We start from the raw sequence: 13,878 nt of genomic DNA, 5'->3' as shown, positions 1-13,878 counted from the left end.
ACTTATTGGCTTGCTTCCCCTGGCTTGCTCAGCTTGCTCTCTTATAGAACCCAAGACTACCAGCCCAGGGACAGCACCACCCACAATAGGCTGGATCCTCCCTGCTTGATCACTAGTTGAGAAAATGCCTTACAGCTGGGTCTCCTGGTAGCATTTCCTCAACTGAGGCTCCTTTCTCTGTGATAACAGCAGCTTATATCAAGTTGACACAAAAAAACAGCCAGTACATGGGGTGGGATTTGAGGTTTCAAAAATCCAACTAGACCCAGTCTCTCTCTCTCTCTCTCTCTCTCTCTCTCTCTCTCTCTCTCTCTCTCTCTCTCTCTCTGTGTGTGTGTGTGTGTGTGTGTGTGTCTTCTGCCTCCAGATCAGGAAATAAACTCTTATCTACTGCTGTGTTGCTATGCCTATCTACTTCCTGCAATGAGGATCATGCACTAACCATCTAAAACTGTAAATAAGCCACCAATTAAATGATTTTAGGAGTTGCCCTGGTCATAGTATTTTTCACAGAAATATGTACCAGGGTCTGGTATACTGCTCGGTAAGCCTGACCAATCTATTTTTAGGAAGAGTATGGAAGGTTTTGAGACTTTAGACTAAAAAAAAGGAGTTGAATACTTTAAACAGGACTTAAGGGCTCATAATAGTATAGAAGGCAATTTGGACTCTGGAGGCATGGCTCCAAAGATTTCAGAGGGGGACAATATTAGTAAGTGGATTACAGACCATTCTTGCTATGGTTTGGCAGACTGTGACTTCTCTTTGCCCTTGTGCTAAAATTCTACCTGAAGCTAAATCAAAGAGATTTAAATTAATGTCATTGGCAGAGATATCAAGACAGCCTAGTCGTGGCAGTAAGATGTAGTTACTAGTGATCATTCTTATGAAGACCTATATTGAAAAAGAACAAGCAGGCACAAAGAAATATAAAATGTACAGTTTGAAGAGAAAAAGAGCAACAGGAAATGCAATTCTGGAGCCAAGTCCTGTGCTCAAGGAGTAAAACAGAAAGGACTTACTCAGAATAGAATAGAGTTGTGTTCTCAGAGCAAGACCCCAACAGGCTAAGCTTCCAACTTATGAAAATAAATTAAAGGAATGTTTAAACAGCAAAGGAATTTGCAGACAATAAAAAGCTTATGTAAATGCAATTCAAGGAGGGTGCCAGGTTCCAAAGCCAGTGAGCAGAATCATTAGGCAGCTTAGCCCTTGTTGGTCTAGATTTAGAATCAAGAAAAAAAAACACAGAAAAGGTTTTTCTGGAATCTTCCCCTACAGTAAAGAAAAGCTGCTGAAACTAGGCACGTAACAGGGAAGGCCCAAAGAAGCCGTTGCATGGATCTAGGAATGTGAAGTCGAGGTTGCATTAGAGACTTCAAGATGTTGGCGTGTGATCACTGTCAAGCATAGGTTCTGAGGACCTGTGGAATCAGCCCAAGAGAGAGAAGTGTGGTGCAATCAGCACATCTGGAAGGAAAGGACCATTCAATAAGCCTTTTAAGTTCAGACATGGCTACAGATTGTATCCTTTCCCCTGCTAGATGACTGCTTTGGTATAGTACTCATTCCCTTCTCGACTGGTAGTATATAATCCATGCCACTGTATATTGAAAATATTTGATTTGGTTTTTGCTTTCGTTTTTACACGGAGTGTCAGTTAAGAGAGTGCCTTGAGTCTCAGAATAAATGTGGAGACAGTAATGACACTGGGAAAGACTATGGGGACTTCGGAAGTTGGACAGAATTCATTTTGTATTATGCTCTGACTATAAGTCTATGGGGGTCAGGGAGTGTGTGGTAGTTTGAATGAGAATGGGTTCTATATGCTCATATATTTCAATATCAATTTCCAGTTAGTGGAACTGTTTAGGAAGGTTTAAGGGATGGACTTTGTTGGGGGCAGGGGTATATATCTTTATTGAAGAAGTGTGTCACTGGGATTGGACTTTGAGATTTCAAAAGCCCATCCATTCCCGATGTTTCTAGAAAACTGCTACCTGAAGATTAGGATGTGAAGTTCTCAGTTACTGCACTGGCACCATCCCCGTCTGTTTCTGCCCCATGATGATAATGGACTAACCCTATAAAACTGTACCCAAGCTCCCAACTCCCAAGAGTTATCCTGGCCCTCACAGCAATACAACAGCCACTACAACAGCAACAAAACACATTTTACAGATCTGTGTTCAATTCTCAGGCCTCTTAGGAATCCTAAACTCTGAGCTGGACTAGTTCCCATTTCTGTCTCCAGGCCACATCCCTGTACCCTTCTCAGATGCTCATTCCACGCAATATTTGTATTTTCAACCATGTAAGGCTTTCTCCTTGTAACTGCTTTTCTTTTTCATTAAAAAGAACACTGTTTGGAATGAATTACATTTATTTTATAGTAGATTGGTTAACTACATCACACACACACACACACACACACACACACACTATACATTTTCAATTGTATTTCTTCATGGACTAAATCAGGTACCTGTGACAATTAGGACTTTTTTTTATTGCTATACACTATCAGTAAATAAGCAGAGGCATCCCTTTCTCTATGACAGAGAACGTAATGCATGAGTAACTCACCTGCTCTCTAGTCCTCTAATGTGGCATAAGGCATTTAACTGACCATAATTAATGGTTTTGCGCACTTTCAGGCCTGCAAAATGAAATCAATTAAAAGTGTGAGTTACTTTCTGTTAGCTTATTAAGCAAGTGTATAAGTGGTATTTAATTGGAAACATTCATCATACTAAAGAAAAACATTCAGTAACCACGCAGTGAGATATTGTATTCCCAGTCTGTAATACACAAATGAAATTCAGTATGATAATTAAGGTGAGTATAGAGTTACTTTTGAAATGTTTTTTGATCATATATACTACTTATACCTACCTCTTTCTCTCTGTTACCTCCATCTAACTCTCCCCCATGAACTTGACATCTACTTATGTTTTCTTTATATCCATGAAGTTTAATTGGTATTGAACACTTAGTGTGGGTGTAGGACCATCCACTGGACATAAGCAACCATGTAGGTCCTTGAAAAAAATGGGCTTCTCTCTCCAAAAAGTCATCAATTGCTTATAGTTATGAAGCTAGGTAGCCTCTTTCAACTCAAGGCCAAAAATGTTTTTTGCCTTGATCTTGTACTGGTCTTGTACAGGTAACCATAGCTGTTTTGAGTTCATGAGTATAGCTCTCCTGTCATATTAATAAGACACTATTTTCCAGCACTTCCTTATCCTCTGGTTCCTCTTATGCATGTTTCTCAAGCTGTTGGGGAAGGGTATATACATTCCACTACGAGCTGAGTATCATATAGTCACTTATTTTGTAGATACTGACCTTTGATGGGGTCTCTTATTAAATACTTGTCCATGTTTTTTAAAAAGGTAACTATGATGAGAGATGTGAGCTGTTCTAAACTTTTGGTATGAAGCTAAGTACTTAGAAGGCACTTTGATACTGCAAGTATTTAGTAGAATAATTTTCTCTTAGGATCCGTGGCCAGTCTATGGCCAGCCTTCAGTGCCAGATATGAGTTCCCTCCTATGGAACAGGCATAATATCAGATTGAAAATTCATTCCATACCTCAATGCCTTTCCTACTATTGATACACTTGCCATATCAGTGGTTAGTGTAGCTCGCATTGTTCATAGCTGGAAAAGACTGTCGATATATTTTTCTCTCTAGCTACTTGCACAGAAATTTCTGTCCGATGAAAGCAAGCCAGCAGGAAGAAAGCTTTTGGATCAGCACCAGCTCTGATTTCCCATGATCTGTGATCAAAGTATGTAATGTTTTCAAAGATGAAGTCTTAGCATTCTTGTGGGATACTAGAATAAGAATGTCAATACCCTGCATTGTTGGGGTGGTGGTAGGGAGACATTTAACCAACAACTCAGAAGGAGACATTGCTTATCAGGTAGTGAGATTTTTGACCTTTGGGAGAAGCAAATATTGCATTGTAAGGTAATGCTGATTAAATGTAATAAATATATGTATGCTTATAGTTAGAAGATCTATACGTGACTTTTTCAAACAGAGTTTAATTTTTTGATCTTGAAGAAGGTTTGGCAATTTCTAATTGCAGTAAAGAGTGAAATTGGTATGAGTCATAATAATTTAATTTCTCTGGAATAAATGATGTCTTTCAGAATTATTTGCCAAGATCTTTAACATCCAAACTGATCTCAGAACTACTTTAGACACAGTACTAAGAAAAGTTCTCCTGGTACCTTATATTTGTCCTTTCATTTTCTCCCTCTTCCTCTTTCCTCTCTCATTTGTTTCTTATAAAGTCCTATCCATGCCAAGCTACTCAAGCCCATGTTAGAAACTATCATTGATATTCATTCTGCAAAGAGTTTTGCAACATGTAGAATCAATTTCCAATTGAGAAAATCACAAAAGACTCCTTAAGAAATAAAAGTTCTGCTCACATCCAAGAAGTGAATTAACTGTAATTCTCTTTCAATGCCATGATGAGCAGACTCCTTCAAACAAGGTGTTAAGTACAATGAGTGGAGGATGTCTTCAGAGTGATGTGTATTCACAAGCTCTCTGATTACTCCAGAACAATCAATGTTGTTAGAAATGTTATTAGAAATGTGAAATGAAACACACTAATAAATACTAACTTACACCTATTATTTCATTCCTTATTGAGAGGTTGTAGAGAAAATAATTTAACACACTTTTCAAGCTTTTTAAAAGTCCTCCAATGACCGTATTTTAATCATGAAGAATTAGTATGTACAAATTAGGTTTGGTATGAACCCTGGATGACTAAAAAATTAAACATCACTGTTTTCTAAGTGTGGAAATAAAATAAGAGGAATTCAAGCAGAAAATGTATTGCTCTTCAAACATCATAGCTTTTATTAGATCTAGAATTACTATTCATAAGATTTATGGACTTCCCTACCCATATTTCTCAAGTAAACCTTAGAAGCTGATAGAAGGCTGTGTGTTTTAGTTTTGATGTCATATAGAATTACTTCGAATGAAGCAAAATAAAGCTTTGTTATACGTAAAATATTTGACATACTATTACTTTTGTTGTGAATGATATAAAATGTTAGTCATAACACATATCCATAGTGGATTAGGATTGGATTAGGATAGGATTAGGAGGAGACTTGTATTAAGGACACATTAGTCCATTTTTCTAATATGGTCGATGAGCAGACTCAGTAATAACTTCAATGAGTTATGTAGATGAGGGGGGCTGCCATAGAGATTGAGGGAGAGAGCTTTGAGAGGAGGAGGAAGAAGAAAAAGTTACAAAATAAAGAATTTAAGAATAAGAGTTGCTGTACTGACTCAGTTTCAGACACCCACAACAGCCAAACAGTGGCTGGAGGTTGGGGACTCTTATGGAAGAATAGAAGAAAGGATTGTAGCCCATAAGAGAATAGGAACTCCACATGAAGACCAACAGGGAGTCAACTAACCAGGACTCTTGAGGCTTTCGGAGTCTGAACCACCAACCGAAGAGCATACGGATGCTGGACCTAGGCTTCCCTGCACATATGTTGCAGATATGAAGCTTGACCTTTATGTGGTCTTCAACAATTGGAATGGGAGCTATCACAAAAGCTGTTGCCTGCACGTGGGATATATTCTTCCAGCTGGGCTGCCTTGTCTGGCCGAAGTGGGAGAGGAAGCCTAGGAGAGACTTGAAGTACCACAGTGAGAGATATATTGGGGCATGGGGGTTGCAGTGCCTGCTCAGCGGAGAAGGGGAGTTAGGAGGGGTGAAGCATTATGGGAGGGGGTGACCTGGAAGGGGCAGTGAGTAGGATGTAACATGAATAAGTAAAAAATTAAATTAAAAACCAAACAAACAAAAAAGTAGACTAAGACTTGCTGCCTCCCATGACTATTTTGTTCCCCCTTCTACGTGTGTCTGAAGCATCCTCACTTGGGCCTTCCTTCTTATTTAACTTCTTTTGAGTCCGTGGGTTATATATGGATTTTCTGAATGTTTTGGCTGTTATCCACTTATCAGTGAGTACATATCATACATGTCCTTTTTGGTCTAGGCTACCTCACTCAGGATGATATTTTCTAGTTCCATCCACCTAGATGGGAGAGAGGAGGGTAAGGAGAATAAAGGAGCAGGAGCAGGCATGAGTGAAACATCAGAGAGTCCCAAAGGACCAGAAGACTGAATGGAAATATGCAGCTACCTGTGGTGGGGGTGGGGGGTTGGATTCTCTAGAAAATCCCAGAGACCTGGGATGAGGGAGGCTCCCAGTAGTGAATGCAGGTGACCTTAGCCTATACGCCCAACAATGGGGGATATGGAACCTGAAGAGACCTCCTCCAGACAGGATCCCCAGTGGAGGGATTGGTACACCAACCCACCTACGAAACTTTTGACCCCGTCTAAAAGGAATGTAGGGGCAAAGACAGACCAGAGACCGAAGGAATGGCCGACTAGTGATTAGTTCATTTTGAGACCTGTCGTATGGGCGTGTACCAATCCCTCATACTATTAATGATGCTCTGTTGTTCTTACTGATAGGAAACTAGCCTAGTAGCCCTCTGAGAGGCTCTACCTAACACCTGACTGAGACAGATACAGACACCCACAGACAAACATTGGATGGAGGTTGGGGACCCCTATGGAAGAGTTAGGGAAAGGATCGAAGGCCGTCAAACAGATAGAACGCCACAGGAAAACCAACAGTGTGAGCTAACCTGGAACCCTGGGAGCTCCCAGAGACTGAGCCACCAACCAAAGAGTATGCATGGGCTAGTCCAAGACTCTCAACACGAATATATCAGAGGGCTGCCATATCTAGACTCAGTGAGACGAGGATGCGCCTAACCCAATACAGACTTGAGGTTCTAGGGATAGGGGGGCAAGATACAGGGTGTGGGGGCTGCAGTCTCAGAAGTGAAGGGAAGGGAAAATGGGAGAACTCTACAAGGAGGAACCCGAAGAGGGGAAAATTTAAAATATATATTAATTAATTAATTAATCAAAAGAAAACAAACAAATATCTAAAAAAGCATAAGAGCATAAAGAAAAAAGTAATATTTTACTTTTTTTCTTAAAAAAAAAAAAAAAACTTGTAGGATAAAGAGTTACCAGGAATTCAAAATTCCACTCTTTAGTTTGGAACAGCCCAGTAAGTTCAAAAACAGCATTGGCTTTTAAAGCACTTACAGGCTTATAGAACACTTAATTCATCAGCATATGTCTTTGTTATTGAGCCGGTTCTTAGCAGTGTTTGTTACAAGGGTGTTTACATGAAGAGTTTTAACCATGTAATAGATATTATCTTTCAAAGCAAATTGCTTTTTTGTTGTTGTTGTTCTTGTTTTCTTGTTTTCCCCATCTTTATTAAATTGGGTATTTCTTATTTACATTTGAAATGTTATTCCCTTTCCTGGTTTCCATGCCAACATCTCCTTAACCCCTCCCTCTCTCCCTCTATATGGGTGTTCCCTTCCCAATCCTCCTCCCATTGCCACCCTCCCTGCAAGAATCGTGTTCACTGGGGGTCCAGCCTTGGTAGGACCAAAAGCTTCCCCTTCCACTGGTGCCCTTACTGGGCTATTTATTGTCAAACAAATTGCTTAAAAATAAAAAAACTAAATGTTTCAATATGAAACTGCAACTATTGAAAAGAGCAGATGTTAATTTTTTTTCTATTGATCAAATCAGGAATGAAACAAGAAAAAGCTACAAAGTATACATTTGTTTTCTAGTCTTGTTTTTCCCTTCCTGAAATGCTTTAGCCCAGATTTTGACAAAAGCAGCAGGGGCCTAACCTTATAATGAGGTTAAAATCTTTGATTTTAACCAGAGTACATGTGGAAAGGGGTTTGAAGCAGATGGCAGTAAATTAATCCCACACTAGAAACTCACTGTGCAATCAAATATCTTTCTATTGTCATATTGGGCACATGACCACTGAATATTATTAAGATGGAAAAAGGTTTGTTTCAGAAAATGTAGTTTCTTACTTTTGTCACATATCAAAATAAGCATGCATAGACTACATTGTTCTAATAAAAGTTGGTCACACACAGTAAACAACTTCTGGTTTTGTTTTGTTATTGCTGTTATGTTGTTGTTGACGTTGTTGTTTGGACGGTTGGAGTCTTTCATTTTATTTTGTTTGTTTGTTTGACTGGTTGTTTGGTTTCTTTGCTAGAGAGATATTTACTCAAATAAAACTCAGAAAAACAGTTTATATTTAACAATCATAAAAAAAAGAAGTTTACTATGGAGATACACAGCATATGCTTTAAAGTACACAGTAAAAATAAAGCTACTGTGATAAAACTGAGTCTCAAAACACATTTTTATTTTGCCAATAGAGAAGCCAACATACACACATTTAAGAAACATCATTAACATTCCACATCTATTAATTTGTTTCCTTATAAAGAGAGAGATTTTAATCAAATCTTTTTAACTCTCGGTGAGGTGAAAGCGTGGAAAAGCGTGAAAATGTCACAATGACCCTGTGGAAATGTCAGAATACGGCGAGTTGAAAAACAGAAGAGTGAGACCTCTTTAAAAGGTTTCTGTGCACACTAATAATTAAATCTTTCTTAATATAATTATCAGCTCATAAGTAAGGAATTTGGTAGTAATAAAACCAGAAATATTAACAAACTTGTTCCCCTTCTACAGTAATGAGCAAACAGTGAAGACTGTAGTATTAAAAAGAAAGTGACAAGAGAATATTAAAGGATTATAAGCATGATCGAATAGTTTTATATACTTAGATCAGAGGTTCAAATCTAGGGAAAAAATATAAGGTATCAATAACCCTATGCATGTTGAGAGTTCATTCACTGTACCTTTGTCAATGATCAATAAGGAACTTATTTACATCTATTATCTATTGTTTATTGTTCTTATGAAATTCCAAATTTAATCTTCTTTCAAATGATATTGAATAAACAAGGCATCTGACACAACTAAATAAACCACTTAGGCAGGTCTATCTCCAAATTCATGGACCTTGAATTCTGCTTATTTACCAGCTGCTTTAGTTGGCCCACTAACATAGTAACCATGTAAACATAGTCTTCAAGTCAGTTTTGTTTCTGACTCTCCTTTGCCTGGAAAATGGCTCCGGTCCTCCCCCATTTCTTTCTCTGCCCGTCTCCATCTCTTCCTCTATAGACTTAGCTCTGGCTGATGCCTGCAAACCTGCCTGCTTTGTTCACAATACACCTTTGTCAGTAATTATGTCCCTCCCTCTTCTAATCCTCCCTCTACCCCATTCCCTTTCCTCACCCTAAAGTGTAGCTCTAGAGATATAGTTCAGATGTCTTTTCCTGGTCTAATCAGATAATGTTCCAGCTTTTCTTGGCCTAGATCCAGCCACAAATCTCATTCACTGGTTCAATCTAAAAGCAAGTGAGATTCTTTTTTTTTTTTTTTTTTTTTTTTTTTTTTTTTCGAGCTGGGGACTGAACCCAGGGCCTTGCACTCTACCACTGAGCTAAATCCCCAACCCGCAAGCGAGATTCTTACATCAGAAACTCAGATGAAGAAAGCTCATATGCATATAAGTGAAATTGTAAAAACAAAATTATGAATGACGATAACAGAATATCATTATATCCATTAGTCCTATAGGAACATTCTTTCGTGAAAATTACCTAGATGAACACTGGCTATTTCCATGGACAATAAATATTGTTTTCAAAGAATTCAAGGAGTTTAAAGAAGGCACAAACAGTTCAATGAGCTTCTTCAATATGATGATAAATAGATGAGTGCTGTCCAAGAAAATAAAATATATGGCTGAACAAAATGGCAAAGAAAATTCAAACTTTAAAATCAGAAATGAATAAAGAGAAATAATAATGAGAACTCAAGCTTAAGCGAATATGTAAGTAAAGAACACCTCAATAACCCAATGAGAAAATTTAATGGAAAGACTTTTAAGTAGAATGATCAAGTAGACTAAAGTCCGTTGGAACTCAAATGTAAAACAGAGGAATAAGCCCAACAGCAAACAATTTTTTTTAAAATGAACATGTAGAAATTTTGGATTACTATGTAAATAAACTCTTAGACCTAATAATAATGTCAATGAAGTTTCAGGGTATAAATAAACATACACAGCCTGGCTATCAGTGTTCTATATACAAATAATAAAAACATTAGGAAACATATCCTAATAATTTAAAGTTTATTAGGAAATATAAAGGCCCTAAATAACCAAAGTAGCTCCCAAAAGAAAGAACAGTTGCAGAGTATTATACTACAGAACTATAGACACAAAGACAGCATGGTACCAACAGAAAACAGACATGTAGAGACTCCAACATCCCATTTTGCTTTCTATTGATAAAAACACCAACCAAAATCAACATGTAAAAAATAATAATAATTTACTTGGCTTACATTTCCAGATCACAGTCCATTACTGAGGGAAGGAAAGGCATGAACTCAAGGCAGAAAAGTGAATCCAGGAGTTAAAACAGCAACTATGGTAGAACTCTGATTCCTAACTTTGCTTGTCTGGCTTGCTTTACACATTTTCTGTACAGGCCAGGCCTCCTGTCCAGGCCTTATACCACATACATTGGTCTGGAAGCTCCTACCACTATTATCAACCAATCAGATACTGAATAGACATGTCCATGAGCCAATATGATATATATTGAAAACTTAAAGTGAAACTCAAATCTTCCAATCAATAAGTGGACCAATGAACTGGTCAGCTATTTCTCAGAACATACAAAACTAATGGCTAATAACATGTTTAAAGTATTTAAAATCCTCATCTTTTAGGTAACTACAAAGTGAAACTGATTTAAGATTTTATTTCACCCCAGCAGAATGGCTACCATCAAGAAAAAAAATGAGCCAACATGGTGGTGCACACCTAGGCCATCCAGAGATACGGAGTGAGATGCTGTCTAAAGAAAGAAAGAAAAAACGATGAAAATAACTGAGAGGGTTGTGTTTCTACATAATTGTGCCTAAATATAGATGCATTTACTTATATATGGACATAACACTAAATTCAAAGAAAAGGAAGCCATGAACTTGAGAGAGTGGGTCATGGGAAGGAATTAGGGAGAGCAGCAGAAAGGGGCTGGAAGAAGGAAAGGGAAGGGGAAGGGAGAAAATTATATAATCGGATTGCAATTAAAACACATTAAAAAGAATGAACTATTTACGCATAAAACTTAGAAAGAAGAGTTTCAAATGAATTATGGTAAGTAAAAGAACCAGATTGAAAAGACTGTGACTCAAAATATATAACTTCTGAAATAGCAAAGCTCTAATGGGAGAGGCCAAATCATTCAGTCATATAGCCTGAAGGACAGGGAGGAATGATTGACTACACAGAATTGGTTACTGGATCTTTAGAAAGCAATGGAGTTATGCTATATCATTTCGTTCATTGTTTTGGTTTGGTTTGGTTTTGGGTTTGTTGTTGTTTAGGATTTCCAAGACTGGGTTTTCCTATGTATCCCTGGATGTCCCATCTGTAGACCAGAGTGGTCTCAAAAACAGAGATTCTCCTGCCTCTGCCTCCTGGGTGCTAGGATTGAGAGTGTGCCCCACCATGCCTGTCTCCCCTTGTTCTATATTTTGCTTGCAATGAAGGTTAGAAAATAAAATGGTGGTTATGCATTTGTCAGTAACTAGGCATCCCAGAACAAATTGTACTATTTTTAATTAAAAATGTATTTTAAACACCAAAATAGAAAGAAAAGAGGGGAAGGAAAGGAGAGAAGGAAGGAAGGAAGGAAGGAAGGAAGGAAGGAAGGAAGGAAGGAAGGAAGGAAGGAAGGAAGGGGAAGAAAAAGAAAAGAAAAAGAAGAAAACAAAATACAGATAGCAGCTCCTGCTGGTAAGCATGTGCATGTTGGCAAAAGAGGAAGCTGTAACTACTTCTGACGTGTGAATCGGTGGAACCACTCTGGAAATCAGCATTGAGGTTTCTCAGAAACCCAAGCCACACAGTCCTGCTATAAGTGAGGCAGGAGAGAAAAAGCAGAAGACACTTGGGGCTGTGGGAAGAGAGAGAGAGAGAGAGAGAGAGAGAGAGAGAGAGAGAGAGAGAGAGAGAGAGAGAGAGAAGGAAGCCTTTTCACCTAGAACTCCTGCACAATTAACACCTGTTTGTGGTCCTCTTCCCTTCCCCACTGTGAACCTGTAATTTTTCTAAACTGTCACAAGGAATCTCACTTAACCCCTGATGTAAACATGATGGCATCTGCCTTCACGTTACCAGATTATAATTTCAACTGATGAGTCTCTGGAGCCCCCTGACATGTCTATCTTACCAGAAAAAGAGACAAAAATGAGAAAAGGGTGTTTTTGTTTTTTGGGTTTTTTTTTTTTTTCAATTTTTGAAACGGAGTCGCCAGAATGGTATATATGACTAATGCTTACGTAATAGCTTGCTCTCCTTGGAAAATTTTGAACCACACTTAAATATGCCTTCCTTTTTCTGATTACCTTCCTTTGAACCTTCATGCTCTGATTCACTATACCAGATAATTCTGAATTCTTTTTCATCATCAAATCACAAACCCCTGTTTGGCCTCAGCCCTTAAAAGTCTAGGAGAGCTTCTTAAGCTGATGAGGGTGGCAGGGTGCAGCTATAACTCTGATCCATCGGTGCTGACACAATCTGTCCCGTGAATATTCTCTCAAAGGACTCGAAGTCCCACCACAAAGACGACTGTACATTTGCGTTATTAATGGACCGTGAAAAACAGCTAGACGTTCGCCAACAGAGGAATAGATAAAGAAAGTAGGTTATGTATTCACAATGGAATTTTATTTGGCCATGAAAATATGACATCATTGTATCTGTAAAAAAAATATTATACAACTAGAAATCCTCATGCTAAGCAAGTCAGGTTTAAAAAGACAAACTGAACTTTTTCCTTATATGCTTATATGTGGATCTCGGATTTTAATGTGTCTGTTATGTATATATGAGTATAAGGATATAATTTAGGAAAGCACAGAGGGATACGAGAGGGAATAGTCTTGCGTGAGGACAGGGAAGAAAAAAAGGAGCTAAGTAGGCAGATGGAGGACTATGCTGGAAAAAAGGAGTCCAGACAGAGTGAGCAGGAAAGTTAAGTCCAGGCAGAAGATCATATATATATATATCTCATAATACCATAATAAAGCCATTCATTCCATACTACTTTTGAAAGACTAATAATACTTAAACCACGCATGGTATGATGGTCTGATTGAAACAACAAAACTAGCTAGAAACAAATTATCATTTTTATCAGTTAGTCTCCAGTGATCAGGAGATAGAAAGCACAGAAGTTATTTTAATATATGCAGCTGATGCAGACTTGTCAGACAAGTATTTCAGAACAGAAGAGACAAACAGAAACACCAAGTAACACCCAGGAGGTAGCTACCACATTCTTCTTGAAGAAGCCGGGGGAAGGAGCTGAATTACTAAACTGTTTGGATGCTGTATATTTATTGCTTCGATAGAAAAAAGAAAACAGGGCTGATCCATGCAAAACAAGAAACAGAAAGAAAGAAAGCAAACATTTTCTTTAACTTAGCCTTTTCTGCCTTCCATTCTTTCTCTAACATCACATCACTGTGGATAGATTTGAACAGCAATCAAAGTGTCAGGTTTAAAGAACAGATAACTATTCAATAAATTATATGCAAGAGTTTTCTTATATCCACATTCAAATATACAACCTTTAATATAAGTAAAGTATAATGAATGTTATCAATAAAAGATATTCCTATTATATAGGATGATAGCAGGTAGTATTATTAAATAAAAACAATGCTATATAAGAGGATAAAATACCCTATCACACTTCCCTTTAAAAATCCATTCCTGTATCCACAGAAAGTATCAACACTTTTTAAATGT

At 37.9% G+C, this 13,878-nt stretch overlaps 1 protein-coding gene across 1 annotated transcript in view; it reads right to left on the bottom strand.

Moving 5' to 3' along the window:
* Cnbd1 (cyclic nucleotide binding domain containing 1) overlaps positions 1 to 13,878 on the bottom strand; it is a 320,853-nt gene that overhangs the window by 300,634 nt on the left and 6,341 nt on the right. The window contains exon 2 of the mRNA XM_032890379.1: positions 2,587 to 2,659. Coding sequence (XP_032746270.1) covers positions 2,587 to 2,659 — 73 coding nt within the window. The remainder of the gene's footprint in view (positions 1 to 2,586; positions 2,660 to 13,878) is intronic.

This window comes from Rattus rattus, chromosome 1 (genome assembly GCF_011064425.1).
Source record: "Rattus rattus isolate New Zealand chromosome 1, Rrattus_CSIRO_v1, whole genome shotgun sequence".
In the NCBI taxonomy this organism is placed as follows: domain Eukaryota; kingdom Metazoa; phylum Chordata; class Mammalia; order Rodentia; family Muridae; genus Rattus; species Rattus rattus.
Note: the sequence above shows the minus strand (reverse complement) of the source record. Positions and strands in the feature narration are given on the sequence as shown.